This window comes from Magnolia sinica, chromosome 6 (genome assembly GCF_029962835.1).
Source record: "Magnolia sinica isolate HGM2019 chromosome 6, MsV1, whole genome shotgun sequence".
NCBI classification, from domain to species: Eukaryota; Viridiplantae; Streptophyta; class Magnoliopsida; order Magnoliales; family Magnoliaceae; genus Magnolia; species Magnolia sinica.
Window position 1 is genome coordinate 93,869,197 of NC_080578.1, and position 16,794 is coordinate 93,885,990.

The 16,794-nt window shown below is 41.0% G+C and overlaps 1 protein-coding gene across 3 annotated transcripts in view; it reads right to left on the minus strand.

Annotated features, from left to right (window-relative positions):
* LOC131249111 (uncharacterized protein At4g06598-like) overlaps positions 1-15,025 on the minus strand; it is a 28,617-nt gene extending 13,592 nt beyond the window's left edge. The window contains exons 1-2 of one of the 3 annotated variants that reach the window (XM_058249679.1): positions 14,943-15,025; positions 7,850-8,654 (exon numbers count right to left, since the gene is read on the minus strand). In XM_058249679.1, the coding sequence (XP_058105662.1) occupies positions 7,850-8,634 (785 nt within the window). In that variant the 5' untranslated portion in view covers positions 8,635-8,654; positions 14,943-15,025. Of the gene's footprint in view, positions 1-7,849; positions 8,675-14,470; positions 14,910-14,942 lie in introns of those variants that run through there. The other 2 variants (XM_058249678.1, XM_058249680.1) reach the window with 2 other exon arrangements.
* Between the last annotated feature and the right edge of the window lie 1,769 nt (positions 15,026-16,794).

The window sequence follows — 16,794 nt, forward strand, 5'->3', positions numbered from 1 at the left end:
CTCCAGGCCATTAAAGTAGGTTCAGGTCAGCAAATTCTCCCTTATCCCTTAATCCCACACTACCTTCTTTCAGCCTTTCCTGACAAAACTCGGTTGACTCAGTAGAAGGGCTCGCCAAGATTTGGAAAAAAATACAGAGTTTTGCGTGGTATAAAACTCCTAACAACCACTTTAGTTGAATTCAAAACAAGTGAATCTAAACTGACCAAGACAATTAAACTTAGAAGACATTCAGACAACAGGTGAGGGTTTATCCTTTAAGCTTACAATACTTTAAGTTGATTTGTTTATTCTACCCTTTACCTGTATTCCTATTATTTCATCTGGCCTCTTTCGTGCCTTTTACGATATGAATTATCCTGTCTTTCATGTTTACATGTTTTTCTGTGAATTATCCTATCAATTGATTTAGTTTATATCATTATAACTATTGGCCCTTTTGGGATTATGATATATTGTCAAATGCAAGTTATTTCTTTGAATTTATGTGAGGCCATGGATACAAGCCTTGCCCCTGCCTTATCAAATTTATTTAAGTTGGCTCTGCCACTCGTCTCTATATTTGAGTTGGCTCTGCCACTCGTCTCTTTATTAGAGTTGGCTATGCCACTCGTCTTTTTATTTGAGATGGCTCTGCCACTCTTCTTTTGTTGAGTTGACCATTGTCACTCTTCTCTTGCTATGTTGGCTATTGCCACTTTTATTGAGTTGACCATTGTCACTCTTCTCTTTATTATATTGGCCTTGTGCCGTCTATCTTTAAGGCTTGGGCATGTGTCTTGCTATTCCAGAACCTCCGTGATTCAGTTTATATTCTTTATGATTCAGTTTATATTCTCTATAAGTGCAAGTGATGTGTTAAGAGGTATCACAACTAGTGAATCGATTATCTTATCATGGACGTAATGCGTTACGAGTAGCGGCCCTCTTGGTCGGCACGTAATTCCATGGGTTGGTTGGCATGGTATACAATCGATGTATGTAAATCGGTATACGTGTTACATCAACTTTTCGGAATTGGCTGTCGCAAATAGTCACTCCATGAACACATCGAGCTACGTAAATTCCCCAACCGCATATTGTGTTGCCTTAAGATGTTTGCATAAATCCACGTTAACGTTGGCCATGCCGACGAATATCCATAGTTATGAGATGCGGGTCGAGCCGGGTTTCTATGAATTATATTCCACATTGTGATGATCACTACGTATGATGAGCCGCACACACTATGCTAGGCATGCATCTCATGTAGGTTGTTTGCGCATACTGATATCTCATGTATTAGTGGAGTACGAGACGTATCGGTACCATTATTTTACTTTTATGAATCTCTTGAATTAGTGTTAATCTTAAAGGATAACCATCACTATGAGTAGGGCATTAACCCTCTCCCAACCGTACAGATGACGCAGGTTATGTACAGATTGAAGACTTAGAAGACTACTTCCTTATAAAAGATTATCTTGAAAGACTAAGAAGACAATTTTACTATTAAGTTTTATACTCCCGCTATGAACTATGATATTGTAATAAACTTCCCATTATGAGGCCATTTGATTATTCTTTTACTTTGATGAAATATAATCAATACAGTTGATTTTATTCTTATGAATGTTACCTTCATAAATCCATTTGAATGTGACTTAAAAGAAAAAAAAAAAGCTGCGATTTTCTAAAACATCCAATTTATACATCATTAACACCCAGTTTCCTCGGGTACGAGTACAAACTCTGGCCATGAAAATTCGGGCTGTTACACAGAGCATATCAAGCGATCAGGTTGTCAATGTACACGAGTGGAACAACGTATCGAGGTAGGTTTGGGATTTGCAACGGGTACAGTAAGTTCGGGTTGAGTAATAAGTGGTGGATATGTACGTGGTCGTCGTGAGTAAACTTGCAATGGACGAAGGAGAGTACTCGAGGTAAAAGGAATGTCAGGAAATGCAGTAAGACCAGGAGAGTTTGTTGCGTGGGGAAGAGGAACAGATGAATGAAAGGCAATATGTTCAAGAAAAACAACATGTCGTGAAACCCGAACACGATGAAAAACTGGATCATAATATCAAAAACCCTTCTAAGTTTCTCCAAATCCCAAGTACATACATTTGACCGATTTTGGAGATAGTTTGTTACGTTTACGTGAAGCCAGGTGAACATAACATACACAACAAAAAACACAAAATGTGGTATATGTAGGAGGTAAGCCAGTAAGAACAAAGTAGGGAGTTTTACTATTCAGAACTTTGGTTGGCATTCGGTTAATCAAGTAGATTGCATGTAACATTACTTCCGCCTAGAAAGAACAAGGAACACTCATAGCTGTCATCAGGGTGTTGGCAGTTTCAACAATATGACAATTTTTTCATTCAACCACCCCGTTCTATTGAGAAGTATCAGAACAGGCGGTCTGATGAATAATCCCATGACCATGAAGATATATACGAAAATCTGTTGAAAAATATTCTCCCCCTGAGTCAGAGCGGAGAGTTTGAACTGGTACCTGAAATTGAGTGTCCACCATAGAGTGAAATAACTTGAATTTTTCAAAAACCCGTGACTTAGAGTGCAAAAAGTAAATCCAGGTGTAACATGTGAAATCATCAATAAATATAACATAGTATCGTAACTCAGAGAGACATAATTGGTGAAGGACCCCAGACATCCGTATGCACTAGTTCAAACATAGAAGATGATTTTGTAATACTTAGAGGAAATGGAATACACTTACTTTTTGAAAGACAACAGGAAGAACAAGAATAATCCAAATCACTTTTATTAAGAGAAATATTCTCTAACATGCCAGAAGAAAATAACTGAATTAACCGATCGGAATGTGGATGACCCAAGCGAAAGTGCCACAGTTTCCACAATTTATTTGCTGAACAAATATCTGATGAAGATGGAGAAAAGAAACAACGAGCCGGAGTGATAGATGGATCAAAGTCCAGCATATACAGACGACCATGCCGCCTACCCATCCCAAGTACCTTCCCCGTTGCCAGATCTTACACAAAACAACAGTTTGTAAGAAATATGACTAAGCAGTTATTAGATATAAGTTAACCAACAGAAATTAAGTTGGATGAGAGGTTAGGAACATGAAACACATCACGAAGGGTGAACTGGCGATGGGTAGGAGAGAAGGTCAAGGATCCAACGGACTAAATGGATAGTCTAGTATCATCCGTAGTAGAAATAGCCTGATTTCCGGTGTATGGATGAATATCACGAAGATGGGTTACAACACCAGTCATATGATTGGAAGCACCCAAATCAAAGAACCATGTAGAAGATGAGGATATACCTATCATACCGGCAGCAGAAAGGGCCTGCATGATTTGCTGGAGCATCGCAAGAGTCAAAGGTGAGGAAAGACTTTCAGCAGAAATAGTAGATGCAGTATCACTAACAGAAGGCTCGGAGCAATTAGTGGCAGAAGTAGCAGAAAAAGCACGACCACGGCCACGACTACGACCATCACGTCCACGGCCGAAAGAAGATACATAGGCACGTGAACGGCAGTCCTAAATACCATGACTAGTCCGTCGACAATAAGCGCACCAATCTTTGCACTGAGCGACGACATGACCCACGTTTTTGCAGCTGCGACAAGTCAAAGGAGTGGAACCACGGTTTGGTGCAGTGGTGGGCACCAGAGTTGGGGAAGTAAGAGAGAACTTTCAGTCGTTGTTCCTCAGCCAATAAATCATTAATAACCGAATTCAATGGAGTAGGGCTACGGTTCAGGAGAGTAGCCTGATAATGCTCAAATTCTAGACGCAGCTTCATAAGAAACTGTCGAACTTGCGCACTCTCGTGCATAGTTTGGAATATCTTAAAGTCATGAGGAAATACAGGATCCATCATAGCCACCTCCGTCAAAATTGCGACAATTTTAGAGTAGAGTGATTGAATACTGTCATCACCTTGAGTAAGGTTAACCAGATCTTGTTCCAGGTGGTATAACCGATCTGCATTACTCTGTTGATAAATTGTTTAGAGATGCTCCCACATTGCCTTAGCAGTGCGGTGAGGTGTGAGGCCAACAGCAATGGACTGATCGACTGAATCGAGAATCCAGGTAATAATCCGTCCATTTTTCATTTCCCACTCAGCTAATTTGTTAGCATCGATGGAAGTGGGGACAGTAACAGATCCATCAATTAGTCCGCACAAACCACGACCCTTGAGAAAGCTCTGAAAGTGGATGGCCCATATATTGTAGTTGGTTCCATCAAAACTACAACATGAGACCTCTGTACGGGATGAGTCCTTGTCCATAGATCTGAAGGAATGGAAACCACGTGAAGAGTCGCAGCAGAAGGAAGTTCTGGATGTACTTGGCAGCAGAAGGAGATACCCAAGGGATGGAGCGAATCGTAGCAACAGCAACAGGGGTTGCTGGATCAAACGCAGCACCAGCAACAGGGGCATGCGGAAGGGCTGAGGGTGCAGCAGGGGCGATCGGACGAGCAGCAAGGGCGGTCAGACGACGCAGGGGTGGTTGGATGACGCAAGGATGTTCGGACGACGCAACAAGGGCGGTCGGATGATGCAAGGGTGGTCGGACGAGCAGCAGAGTCGGATACAGCAACAAGGGAGGACGGACGCAGCAGCAAGGGTGGTCGGACGAGGCTATGTGACCAGCAAGGGTGGTCGGATTTGTCAGGAGATGACGCAGGAACGGTCGGATCTATCAAGAGGCAGTGTCAGTGACGAATGAGGTGCCGGATTAGGATCGGTATGCTCTGATACCATGAAAACAAAGAGAACTTTTGTTTTCTTGTATTTGAGACAATCCAAAGGGGTTGAATATATAGAGATCTACAACCATCTATATAAAGTAAATTAGAAATACAGAATCATCTAATTAGCTATTGTTGAGGGTCAAATATAGCATATCAGACCCTAGTTATTGCCTAGATTTACGAACATGATACTGTTTAACAACCTGTTTTAATCATGTTTATGTTGCAAGGTGGATTTATAAGCGTAGACTGAAAAAGATGCTAAATGCATGAAATTGATGCTTCAGAATCATCAAGGCAAAGGACGGATTCCAAGGGACCAAGATCGATGGATATACACACCAGAGATCTGAGAAAATCAAGAAACTAAAGCTCACGTGGCCTAAAAGACGTCCAGAATGCAAGATCATAAGGTTCTCACCATCCGTTCGGCTCAAAAATTCAGATATGGCCTGAGGGCCATAAATTAACCGTACACGTCGAATTTTAGCCCCCGGAGCCCTGTGGAAGTGGCCCAATGGACAAATCATCCCACAGATCATCAATCTGGAGCCCACATGATGATCTTTGGATATGCCTCATCGTCGATCTCAACACCTTAAATTATATGAAGAACCAGATGGACAGAGGAGATTTTGTACATACACCATGATGGACCCCACGTGTGCATTGCATGTGCACAGTGTGCACGTGCACCAGCCGTGCACCCATGCACTCAAAGTCGGTCAGCGGGCGCTGACCGACAAAAACTCAAAATTTTCCAAACGCAACAGCGTTAACGCTGTCCGACGTTGGGTTTGCTTAGTGGGCCCCACTCATCATGTAATTAGAAGATCCGGACCGTCCATTAGGTTTTCAAAGGCCTTATTACCAAAGCCTAGGTGACGGAATTTTAGGAGATAGCGTATATCATATTTCAACCGTCAAAACGGAAGATGGACGGCAGTGAGAAAACTCCTGTGGGCCACGCATAAATCAATCCATTACCTAATGGATTTTCGAGAGGATCATAATGGACGGAGTGGATTTCTCAAAAAGATAGCTAATTGGGGCCCACCATCATCACAGCGCAAGAAGTGTGAAAGCTCTGTTCGCACGTGACCGAAAGATCCGGGCCGTTTTGCATTCGTGGCCAGGATCGGTCCGATGATCTGGACCGTTCAGTAGACTCCAACGACCCAGCTAATGTAGACCTAGGAGAGCGAATTTGAAGAGAGCTGCATGATCGGTTTTTCATCGTTCAAACGCAATTCGGACGGCAGTCTAAAAAGCTCAGTAGGCCACACCAAATCCAGTCAAAAACCATCCGTTTCCATCTAGTTTTTCGAGGTGAATACAATGAACAGTATGTATTCTTCCGTTACCAACGATAATGGACTCCATCAGGAATCCAGCGCGAGTGCCTTCGCACCCGTGCCGGGAAATCTGGCCACTGTGGACCCTTTTGTGTTTATGATCACCATCGGATGGGTAATCCAGACCATCTATCATGTAGTTCGGTGAAAAATGTCCCAAGGGACGTGGATCTTTTGGAAAGAAAGCAAGGACATAAGGGAGTTGGGACACTGTTTCTTGGCTGCGAAAAGGCTACGCACCGACTCATGTTGCTGCGTAAGGAGTTACGCACAGGCTCTCTCAGCCCGCCTCGCAGGTTATAAAAGAGAGAGAAGCAAAGAAAGGGGGGGCCAGCAGTGGTGGACGTGGAGCAGTTTGAGTTCTTTTGTTTTCTATTTTTATTATTTTTATTTAGGAATTAGCCTAATCATGTCTATCTTAGGCTAAACCTCTTAGCTAGGGCTAAGAGGTGAAGCTTGTAACGTGATTTAATTTAATTTGTGAACTGAACTTGATATTAGTTTGATTATTAAGGGAATGTTTTTTAGTTTTTAATGGTCTGTTGTGACTAAAATTACAATGGGTCTGCGATAGCTTTGAGCATGTTCCTTTCCTTTTTATGTTTATGACGTCAAGAAGCCCTGTTGTTCACCATCGTCTCCTGGGCATGGTCGGATGACAGTACCCTTCCTAACCTTCATACATTATTGATTGGTTGGTAATTAGTTTAATTCTATTGTTTACTTTGTCTCCTGGGCATGGTTTGGTGATGGAATCCATTCTAATTCATATACCTTTCATCTCTTGAAAACTTTATCAAAGGAAGTTCAGTTTGATGGTTACACCCTTCAATTGGATGAGGATAGGACTCTAAGTCCAGTTGAATTCTTGAAACAGGCATAAGATCTCCTCAATCTCTACAAGGGGATCCTCTGAATCCCTAGTGTCCTTTCCCTGAATTCTTTAAGTTTTAGATAATTATTTCATCATTATTCCTCAAATTACAATCGGTTTAGATTTCATCTTAGTCTAGTTCTAGTTCTACTTAGTTTCAGATAACGTACAGGTATCAGTCCCTTGGGATTCGACCTCGGTCTCACCGAGTTTATTACTACATCACAACCCTATACTTGGGGAGTGAACAGCTATACAAGGCATGTGGCTATACAAGGCATGCGCCCTGTCTAACAGAATAATGGGATCCCATGACAAGGATCCAGAGCAACAAATTAACAAACAACATGAAAATGACATTGGTTATACCATAAATGTCGTGACTCGTGAGGTTGTAAGCACTAGAGGTAAACAGGAAAATAATCAAATGATGTCTTTGTTATAACTGAAAATATATATATATATATATATATATATATTATAATAATACATTAAGAAAAATCCACAGTTACATCTGATATTCCACAGTTCAGTGATCTTGAGGTCCAGTGTCAGTGATCTAGACTTCTGATCTAATGGGCCACCGTGAGTGGATACACCCCAAAACCTTCCAGATGGGAAGATCCCAGACATCCAATCTTTGGCCTCTTTTCAGTTGAATGTGGACTGTTGCTGTATTTCTTCTCTTGATGTCAATTTGCTAGCCGGCAGGTAGAAGGCATAGAAGTGTCTCATCATGGAGATTTTTGGGCCATGGTCCATCCTCTGTGACCCATCAGATCATGGGCCTCGTCGACCTGAGGATATAATCTCAGGTCAAGGATCATATAATCTGTCTTGTTGAATCACTTAAAGGGTGCGTCACTTACTGTTTTCGTCTGAGATCTGTATCAGACGCGATAGGCATTCCATGTGAACATTCCTCTTTCCTCTCAAAGCACAATTTCTGCCCACATTGGTCTGCATCAGATGCATCCGACTCAACGAACAAGCTTTCCCTCCTATCGAATGACTCTCTATGGTCATCTTCATCAAATTTCTCTACTTCATGCGTTGCTGCTATCAAGCACTCATTGTCTTGTTGAATGCATGATGGTCCATATTTTGCTAGCATGATGTTATGCCTTACATCAAAAGCAGAATTCTGATAGCTACAAGAATTTACAGAAGGTTTCCAATCCATGTCGGGGAGTTTCATAGCAGAATTAATTCCCAAGGGGGGATGGGCTGCTTTTCTCTGCATATCGATGTGGAGACAGACTGGCAAAGGCAATGATGAACTATCGCCCCTGCTGAACTCAAGGTGTGAAATGTTCTGTATATCACAGAAAGGACCAGAAATATTGAGATAAGCAACAGAATCACTGGAGGAACGCCGATGTGCACCTCTTGTAGCAGGTGTTTCAGGTTCGTTAAGAAGGTCGTCAAGCCAGGAAGGCTGCTCCTCAATGATGAAATTCTCTGAAGATGTTCTTTGGTGATGCCTGTGATTCTGTTTAGGAATTGGCATGTACTTTTTTCCCATCGGGTGCAAGAAATCACAATCAGTCGAAGGTTGGGACTTGCTTGGTAATGGACATCTAGGAGGAAGCTTTGAAAACTGTCCAGGACATGGCCAGTTTGCTGAGGGTGGTAAAACCTTGTTGCTAAACATTGTTGTGATTCAAAATTTTCCTGTTCAGAAGAAAAAGTAACACTTATGAGACTTGAGGAACTATGCGAATCAATACAACTCCTGATCTGTGACTACGAAACAGAAGAGTAGCATGAAAATCTTCATATCAGTATCTTTTTTTGTCAACTAAAAATTAAAACAACTTCAGACAAGACCTTTCAGAAAAAGAAAAGAAAGGGAAAAAAAACAACAACTTGAGACTAGTATAATTATTTAGCTTTGGAAAGTCCACACAATCCCCTGATTGGCGTGCGCATGAGACATCCTAGCCGTAATGCCCATGCATGAGGTGACCCTACCATGTGACGAACTAACCCTAGAAAAAAGGCCCATCCACTCATCAGGTAGGACACACATGGATGAAAACAATGACCAATTTTAAGATACTTCCAGTAGTTCACATAGAACGAAGCATGTGGTTTGCCTGACGAGTGCACCATCCTGATCTTTGGTCCTGATCATCTACATGGTGAGTGGCCTGCCTAATGCACAGTTCGGAATCCCGCACAAGTGCAAGATCACTGCATTCGGTTGCCTAGAGAGGCACATGCGGAAATAAGCAAATAGGCTTTGCAAAATGCAACTTTTGAGGAAACCTGAAATGGAGGATAAACTGAAAGAACAATGAAGGGATACTAAAAACAGCCTACCAATTTCATCTAACAAAAAACATTAACAAGCATGTGCATTGACAAGACGAATAAAAAAAATTACACACCAAGAACCATCTGAGTGTTAGTTAGAAAGAAATAAAAAGGATAGACATAACTGGCATCAATCCAACCAATACAACTCAAATAGAAATGGAGCAAAACTAGAACTATTGATAATGAGGGCATCTCATTATGAGAAAACCAACATCAAGGTTTTGAATTTGCATTCCTTACCAGAGAAAAATTGATATGGTCAAATCGATTATGTAATTATGCTTTTCGAATCTAGATTTTGCTCATTTGGTTATTTACCTTCGAATATTTATTTATTCAATCTCTTAGTTATTCTTATACTCTAATCCCACCTTTGAGTTATATATATTTAAAAAAGGTATTTGTATTGCAGTAGATAAAGGAAGGTATCAATGAATAGCAGTACTGTAGTTGCCAGTTGGGGACACTTAATATATTGATGAATCTGTCAGTGATTGCATGAATCTGTCAGTTGCCAGGGGGAATTAGCAACCCTTACAGCTCAATGCTTGTCAACTTATCTCCAATCTACACAGTACATGTACACAATTGAAAACATTGGAGTTACTTAGTGATATATCGCCGATACCTGGAATATCTGATACTACTTGTGTTATTGGTATCGCCGAGTCAGCGAGACTGATAATATTGGTGACATTATCGACAATATCATTGATACTCATAACAATGCCTATGAGTAACAAGTAAATCACGTAACCCAATTTACAGGCATCCAAATGACCTCAAATTCAGATATTCACAATCGGTTGTAGAAGCAAAATGTTTTATAATGCAATTCTTTTTTTAAGAAATGGAATGTGTAATGCAATCCATCCATTGTTGTATCTGTAACAAAAAGGAAAAGAAATGCCATTGGCTGGATTTGTAGTGGAATCAAATGTGGGTCCTTAGTGTAAAGGAACATGACCTTTACCAACTATGTGTAAATGATGCAGGACAATTAACCACTTGCTCTAAAAGCTCGAACTGTTAGAGTATGGTAAATTAATCCTTTTATCTCATAGCCCAGGCCCCACATCTCATAGGTTAGGACCTCGGCCGAACCCCCCTCGTGGGGCTCGTGGGCCCCAAATCACATGGGCCGCCCACCCCGAGTGTGTCCCCACATCCCACAAGCTACTCCACTCAAGCCCGGTGTTAAATGCCCCTACATTAATCAACCCCGGTGAGGAGTCTCGAACATGAGACCTCCCCCGTGGACCCCAAATCACATGGGTCACCTACCCCCAGTGTGTCCCTGCATCCCGCGGGCTACCCCACTCGAGCCTGGTGTGAAAATGCTCCTGCATTAATCACTCCCGGTGAGGAGTCTCGAACACGAGACCTCTCGCTCTAATACCAATTTGATGCAGGACAATCAACCACTTGCTCTAAAAGCTCGAACTGTTAAGAGTATGGTGAATTAATCCTTTTATCTCATATCCGAAGCCCCACATCTCATGGGTTAGGACCTCGGTCGAATCCCCTCGTGGGCTCGTGGGCCCCAAATCACATGGGCCGCCCACCCCAAGTGTGTCCCCATATCCCACGGGCTACCCCACTCGAGCCTGGTGTGAAATGCCCCTGCATTAGTAAATCCATGGGATTACCGGTATGGAGAAATTTAATGAAAGATGAGTGTTATATCAAATATGTAAAATACAAGGGAGGCACCAAGATTTTTAACGTGGAAAACCCTCCAATATGTAGGAAAAAACCACGGAAGTCAGTCCAACAACAAATCCACTATAACGATAATCGAAGTACAATCAACAAGAGAGCATCATCTCCTGAATGCTCAAAATACACCACTCAACAACCTTCAAGAAAGCAGCATCTCTTGGGTAACAAAATACAACACCCAACAACCTTCAAGAAAACACCCTCCTCTCTTGGATAACCAAATACAACACCCTACAGGTGGATTACAAGATCAAAGAAGAAAGAAATTTCTTATCAGTATGGTATTGTAGAAAAAAAAAAAAACCATTAACCAACCCTTGGAGAAGGCAACCGAAGAAACCGGAGTTTGTGGATGGAAACCTAGCGATATCGGAGACGAAAAACCTCTTAAAATTAATAAGAGACTTGAACCAATACCTCGTAGAGAGTACCTTGCTCTCCTTGTAAAAAGCCATCTTTTCCCCAAGAGAAACCCCGAAAATGTTGCTAGAATTTTTCCTCTTATGTCTCTCTTAAAAATCCTTTTTTTTTCTTTTTATCTTAAACAAAAGGGGTGAGGCAAAATGACCAAAATGCCATTCACTTGGGCCTCACAGCTACAAGGCAATTTTGGGCCTACACATGGGTCTCATCTCCACATGGGGAGGGATTCCTAACACTTGGGACCTTTTTAAGTAAATTCCAAGTGTCACTTGTATCACTAATGCATCAGCAAAATTTTGATAATATCAGCAATGTATTGATATGCCAAAAATCTGTTTATTTAAAAAAAAAAATTCCATTCCAAAATTTTTGTATGGGTGTGTGGTTGTATGATGAAATGCATGTTTGTATGTGCGCATATGTATACATGCATAGATGGTTGGATGGATCAGGGATGTGTGTATATATGTATGCATGGTTGGATGGATGGATGCTTTTTTTATGGGTGCATGGTTATATGATGAAATGTATGTTTGTGTGTATATGTATACATGCATGGAAGGATGGATGGATCATGAATGTATGTATATATGGTTAGATGGATGGATGGATGTGTGTAAGCATGCATGCATGGATGGATCTTGCATGGGTGTATATATGTATGAGTCATTTTACATATGTATGTATGCATGGATGGGTGGATTGATGGATTGATCATGCACATGTGTTTGTATGTTTGTATGTATGTGCATGCATGGATGGATGGTTGGATATACCATTTTTTCTATGTTTCTCCAATGTTTTCTTGAGTCAACTATATATGCTTTTAGGCCCCCATTAAAGGGAAACTTATTATTTGATTCCTAAATATGCAAATATGCATTTTTTTTTCTACTATTTAATTCTTAAATATGTAAATATGCATTTTTTTTCTACTATTTAATTCTTAAATACGCAAATATGTGTACTTTATCATCTCTTAAAGTATCATTAAAGAATTCCACTATTTTCCCAATGTTTCCCCAAGTCAATATTTATATTCCTTTAGGCCCCCATTTAAGGTGAACTTATTGTGTATGCATCTTTTTTGCAATTACTTGATACCTAACTACGCGAATATGTGTATTTTAGCATCTCCAGAAGTTTCATTGATAAATTCCACCATTTTCCCCATGTTTCCCCAATGCTTCCTTCAATCAATGATACATTTCCAAGTAATGGCAACATCAATACATGTTTCCATATCCCCAACCAGCGACGTATGAGCATTTGGGCGTGAAATTTCACCTGTGAGTTACTACTTGTAAGTCACTTACAAGCAACTTAGATTGGGTGAGGTGGGATTTCACTTACCTATAAGTGAGTTACACCCCAATCGTTAGAATTTTTGAAACTATTGCTGCGGGGGGAGGCACACAACCGTTGGATCCCCAGACCTGTCTACAGGAATCATCCATCCTTCCAACCGGCTTTTCCTTTTTCCACCTTTCCCTGCCTTTCGCAGTGCAAGGTAAGGCTTCTCCTTTCTCCTCTTCTTCTTCTTCTTTTTTTTCCATCGAGAAAAGGGGAAGGGAAGATCTTTACCTCTAATTTCAGCCACGATTTCAACAGGTCAAATTTCTTCCCCTTTTACATGGAAAGTATAGAGAGATGAAGGCACAAGGTATTGACAGAAACAACTCCAGTGTGTGCTTAATACAACACTCTCCCCCAAAGGTTTGTGTATCTTGCCATTCAAGGCTTTCAATTTTTGTTCAAATGGGGCTCATGATTCAACAATCCAAAGCATTGAGTATAATAGGCCCACTGTTTAACAATTCAAAGCATTGAGTATATGGTCCTCGCATGGATAGCTTGTTGATCGAAAATCCCCCAGATTTAATGATCTTATCTGGATGACATTTGGCCTTTTTCTGTGTTGAATGTGAACGGTTGTTGTAACTATCTACATTTGACCACGTATTTGGGGTAAGCGACTCTTCCAACCTTAGAGGTTTTGGTTCATGGGCCATCCTAAGTGGCACCCATAATGTTAATGGTCAGGGTCATTGAACTGTGGGTCCCACTTGTCATGTACGAAACACAGAACACAAACAACACCGTGCAACCTGTTGGTCCGAGCATTGTATAATTCATCTGAAATTTGGCCACTTGTCTTCTCATCCATTGAAGCCATATATGTGAATGGCAAGCTTGTGTGCAATCTAATCCTTCCTACAGCTGCAGAGGCATGCCTTGGCCACTAAATCCGGCCCGTCCACTAATCACCAGAATTTCGAATATGTGGGTGACCCACCTAATGGTTGGTTTTAGCTTAGGAATCGGCTCAAAGATTCATCCGAACGGGCTCAACTGGCATATCTTATGACAAGCTTTTTATATGATTTAAAGATTGCGTAATGATTCCCTCCAAGCTCTGTTTGGTGTGAACACACAACTACTTACCTGTGAATTACAACCTACACACACACACACACACACACACACACACACACACAATTCCATGTGGGCAGGACCCTTGACTGCGGGACCCACCGTGATGTATGTGACCACATCCATGCCATCCATCCATATTGAAAGCTCATTTTAGGGCATGATCCAAAAAAATGAAGTAGATCCAAATCTCAGATGGACCATAGTACAGGAAACAGTGGTAATTGACCATTCAAAACTTATTGTGGGCCACAAAACCTTTGGATCAAGATGATATTTGTATGGTCTCTTCATCTAGGTCCTTGTGACCTCATCAACAGGCTGAATGGCAAATAAACATTCCAGTGGAATCCATGAAAGTTTTAATGGTGGGGATTCAATCACAACTGTTTCCTGTGGTGTGGTCCACCTAAGATTTGGATCAGCTTCATTTTTGGGTTGCTCTCCGAAATAAGCTGTCAAAATGGTTTGACTGTGTGGATTTAAGGCACATGCATCACTGTGAGCCCCACAGTCAGGGGTCCCACCCACCTCAGTGGATCCTGGGATCCACCGAGGCGGTGCAAAAAAAAATAAAAAAAATCACTTACCTTTTCTTTTCTTTTTTACCACGCGCAGTGCGCACACATACCTATGGGTACTCGAACCCCAGACCTCGTGTTGAAATTCTTGGGAGTCTACCACCTGTAAAAGACTTACAACTTACGTCTAAACAGGCAGCATGTAATGACTTTCACCTGAAAGTCACTTAAAAACCTACAGGCATCCAAACGATCCCTAGATGGATTGTAATTTCAAGTTATTGTATTTCAATCGGGATGGTGGAATAAACAGACAGAAATAGATAACATCTACAGAGAATAAGGCATCCAAACGCAACAAAATACAAAATGCAGCTAAAAGAATATCAGAAGAAGAAAGAGAGGGAGATTATAGAACTGGACTGACGTTCTGCCAATACAGATCTAAAAAGCCAGGAATGAAAGAAATCAGCTGAAAATTACAGAAAGAATCGCAGAAATTTTTTTAAAAGAAAAAATTGACAGATCTAAAATCACTAACCTGGAGAAGATCTCGATTTTAATCTTCAGATCGGAGAGAGGGAGAGAGAGCTGTGCTTTGGAAGTACTTGTGAGTGATCTTGTGAGAAAATGACCACTGTAGACAAAACCTTTTACCCAGCGGTTTTTATTAAGGTATACAAACTTAAGTTACCAACTTAGACTAGCACGTGCGGACAGCGACTTTGACGACGAAACTACCCCTCCTTTTCACTGCGAAGACGAGCGCTGACGCTCCTCCAAGTGAGAGTTGTACGAACGGCTTAAAAGAGATCAAAGTTACATGGCCCACAGCTATGTATTTATCATATCCACAACGTTCATCCATATTTCGAGATCATTTTAGAGCATTATAAAAAAAAAAAAGGAAAATCATATCCAAAGATCAACTGGGCCACACTAGACCGAGCAGCGGAAAATTGATTTTCATCATTGAAACTTTTGTAGGGCCCACCATAACATTTATTTTCCATCCAATCTATCCATAAGGTCATGAAGACCTCTGGACGTAGAGGTAAAACAAATTTCATAATATCCAAAACTTGTGTGGCTCTAAAAGGGTTTCACTGGTAGACGTTTAAGCAAAATGGTAATGGGGTTCGCACAGGGATACGGATATAGCTACGGTTATAATCCGTAGGCATAACAGTAGCTCGGCAATCCACCACAAGTCACTATCCCTATCGGCGATTAATAGCAGATTCCTCGATTCCACCCCTTGATCTAATGCTACGGATTATAACCGTAGCTATAACAGTACCCTATACACTTTCTTTTTTCTTTTTTCTTTTTTTTTTGTTTTTTTTTTTTGACATGGAGAATTTTATTCTACCTACATTTTTTTCTAACACATATTTATGTAAATATGTAAATATAAGCATATAAAAAAAAAAATCTCTTTTTTTCATTTCTTTCTTTATTCATATAACAAGAATATTTTCTAAACCAAAATTAGTTACCTGACGTACCATATATAATTTTAGGGCTAAAAGCTGGGCGGGCTCAACCCGACCAACCTGTGACCGACCCGACATTGGGTTGAGCTTGGTTAGAATGTATCGGGTTTGGTCTTGGGGTTGGGCCATACAAATAGCAACTCGATAAAACTTGAGTTGGGCTTGGGTTGAGGTCTGGGGAATTGCCAGGAAATGCATGGAAATGACCATGAAATGCAGGGAAATGACCGTGAAATGAAGGAAAATGATGTGAAATGCATAGAAATGACCATGAAATGTATGAAATGACTGTGAAATGAAAGGAAATGACCAGGAAATGCATAGAAATGACCGTGAAGTGAAGGGAATTGACTGTGAAATGCATGGAAATGACCGTGAATCAAAACGAAATTGCCGGGATTGACCGTGAAATGCATGGAAATGACCATGAAGTGAAGCGAATTGACTGTGAGCGAGGGAAGCTATAAATTCAGTGAGGCAACCTAAAAATTGAGCGAGGCAACCTATGAATTGAGTAAGGAACGCTATAAATTAAGTGAGGCAACCTACGAATTGAGCAAGGGAACATAGGATTTGAGCGAGAGAAGCTAGATATTCAGCGAGGCAACCTAAAAATTGAGCGAGACAACGTAAGAATTGAGCGACAAAAGTTAGGAATTGAGCGAGGCAACCTATGAAATGAGCGAGGGAACATGGGATTTGAGCGAGGGAAGCTAGAAATTCAGCGAGGCAACTTAAAAATTGAGCAAGGCAACATACGAATTAAGCGATGAAAGTTAGAAATTGAGCGAGACAACCTACGAATTGAGCGATAGAACATAGGATTTGAACGAAGGAAGCTAGAAATTCAGCGCGGCAACCTAAAAATTAAGTGAGGCAACCTAGGAATTGAGCTAG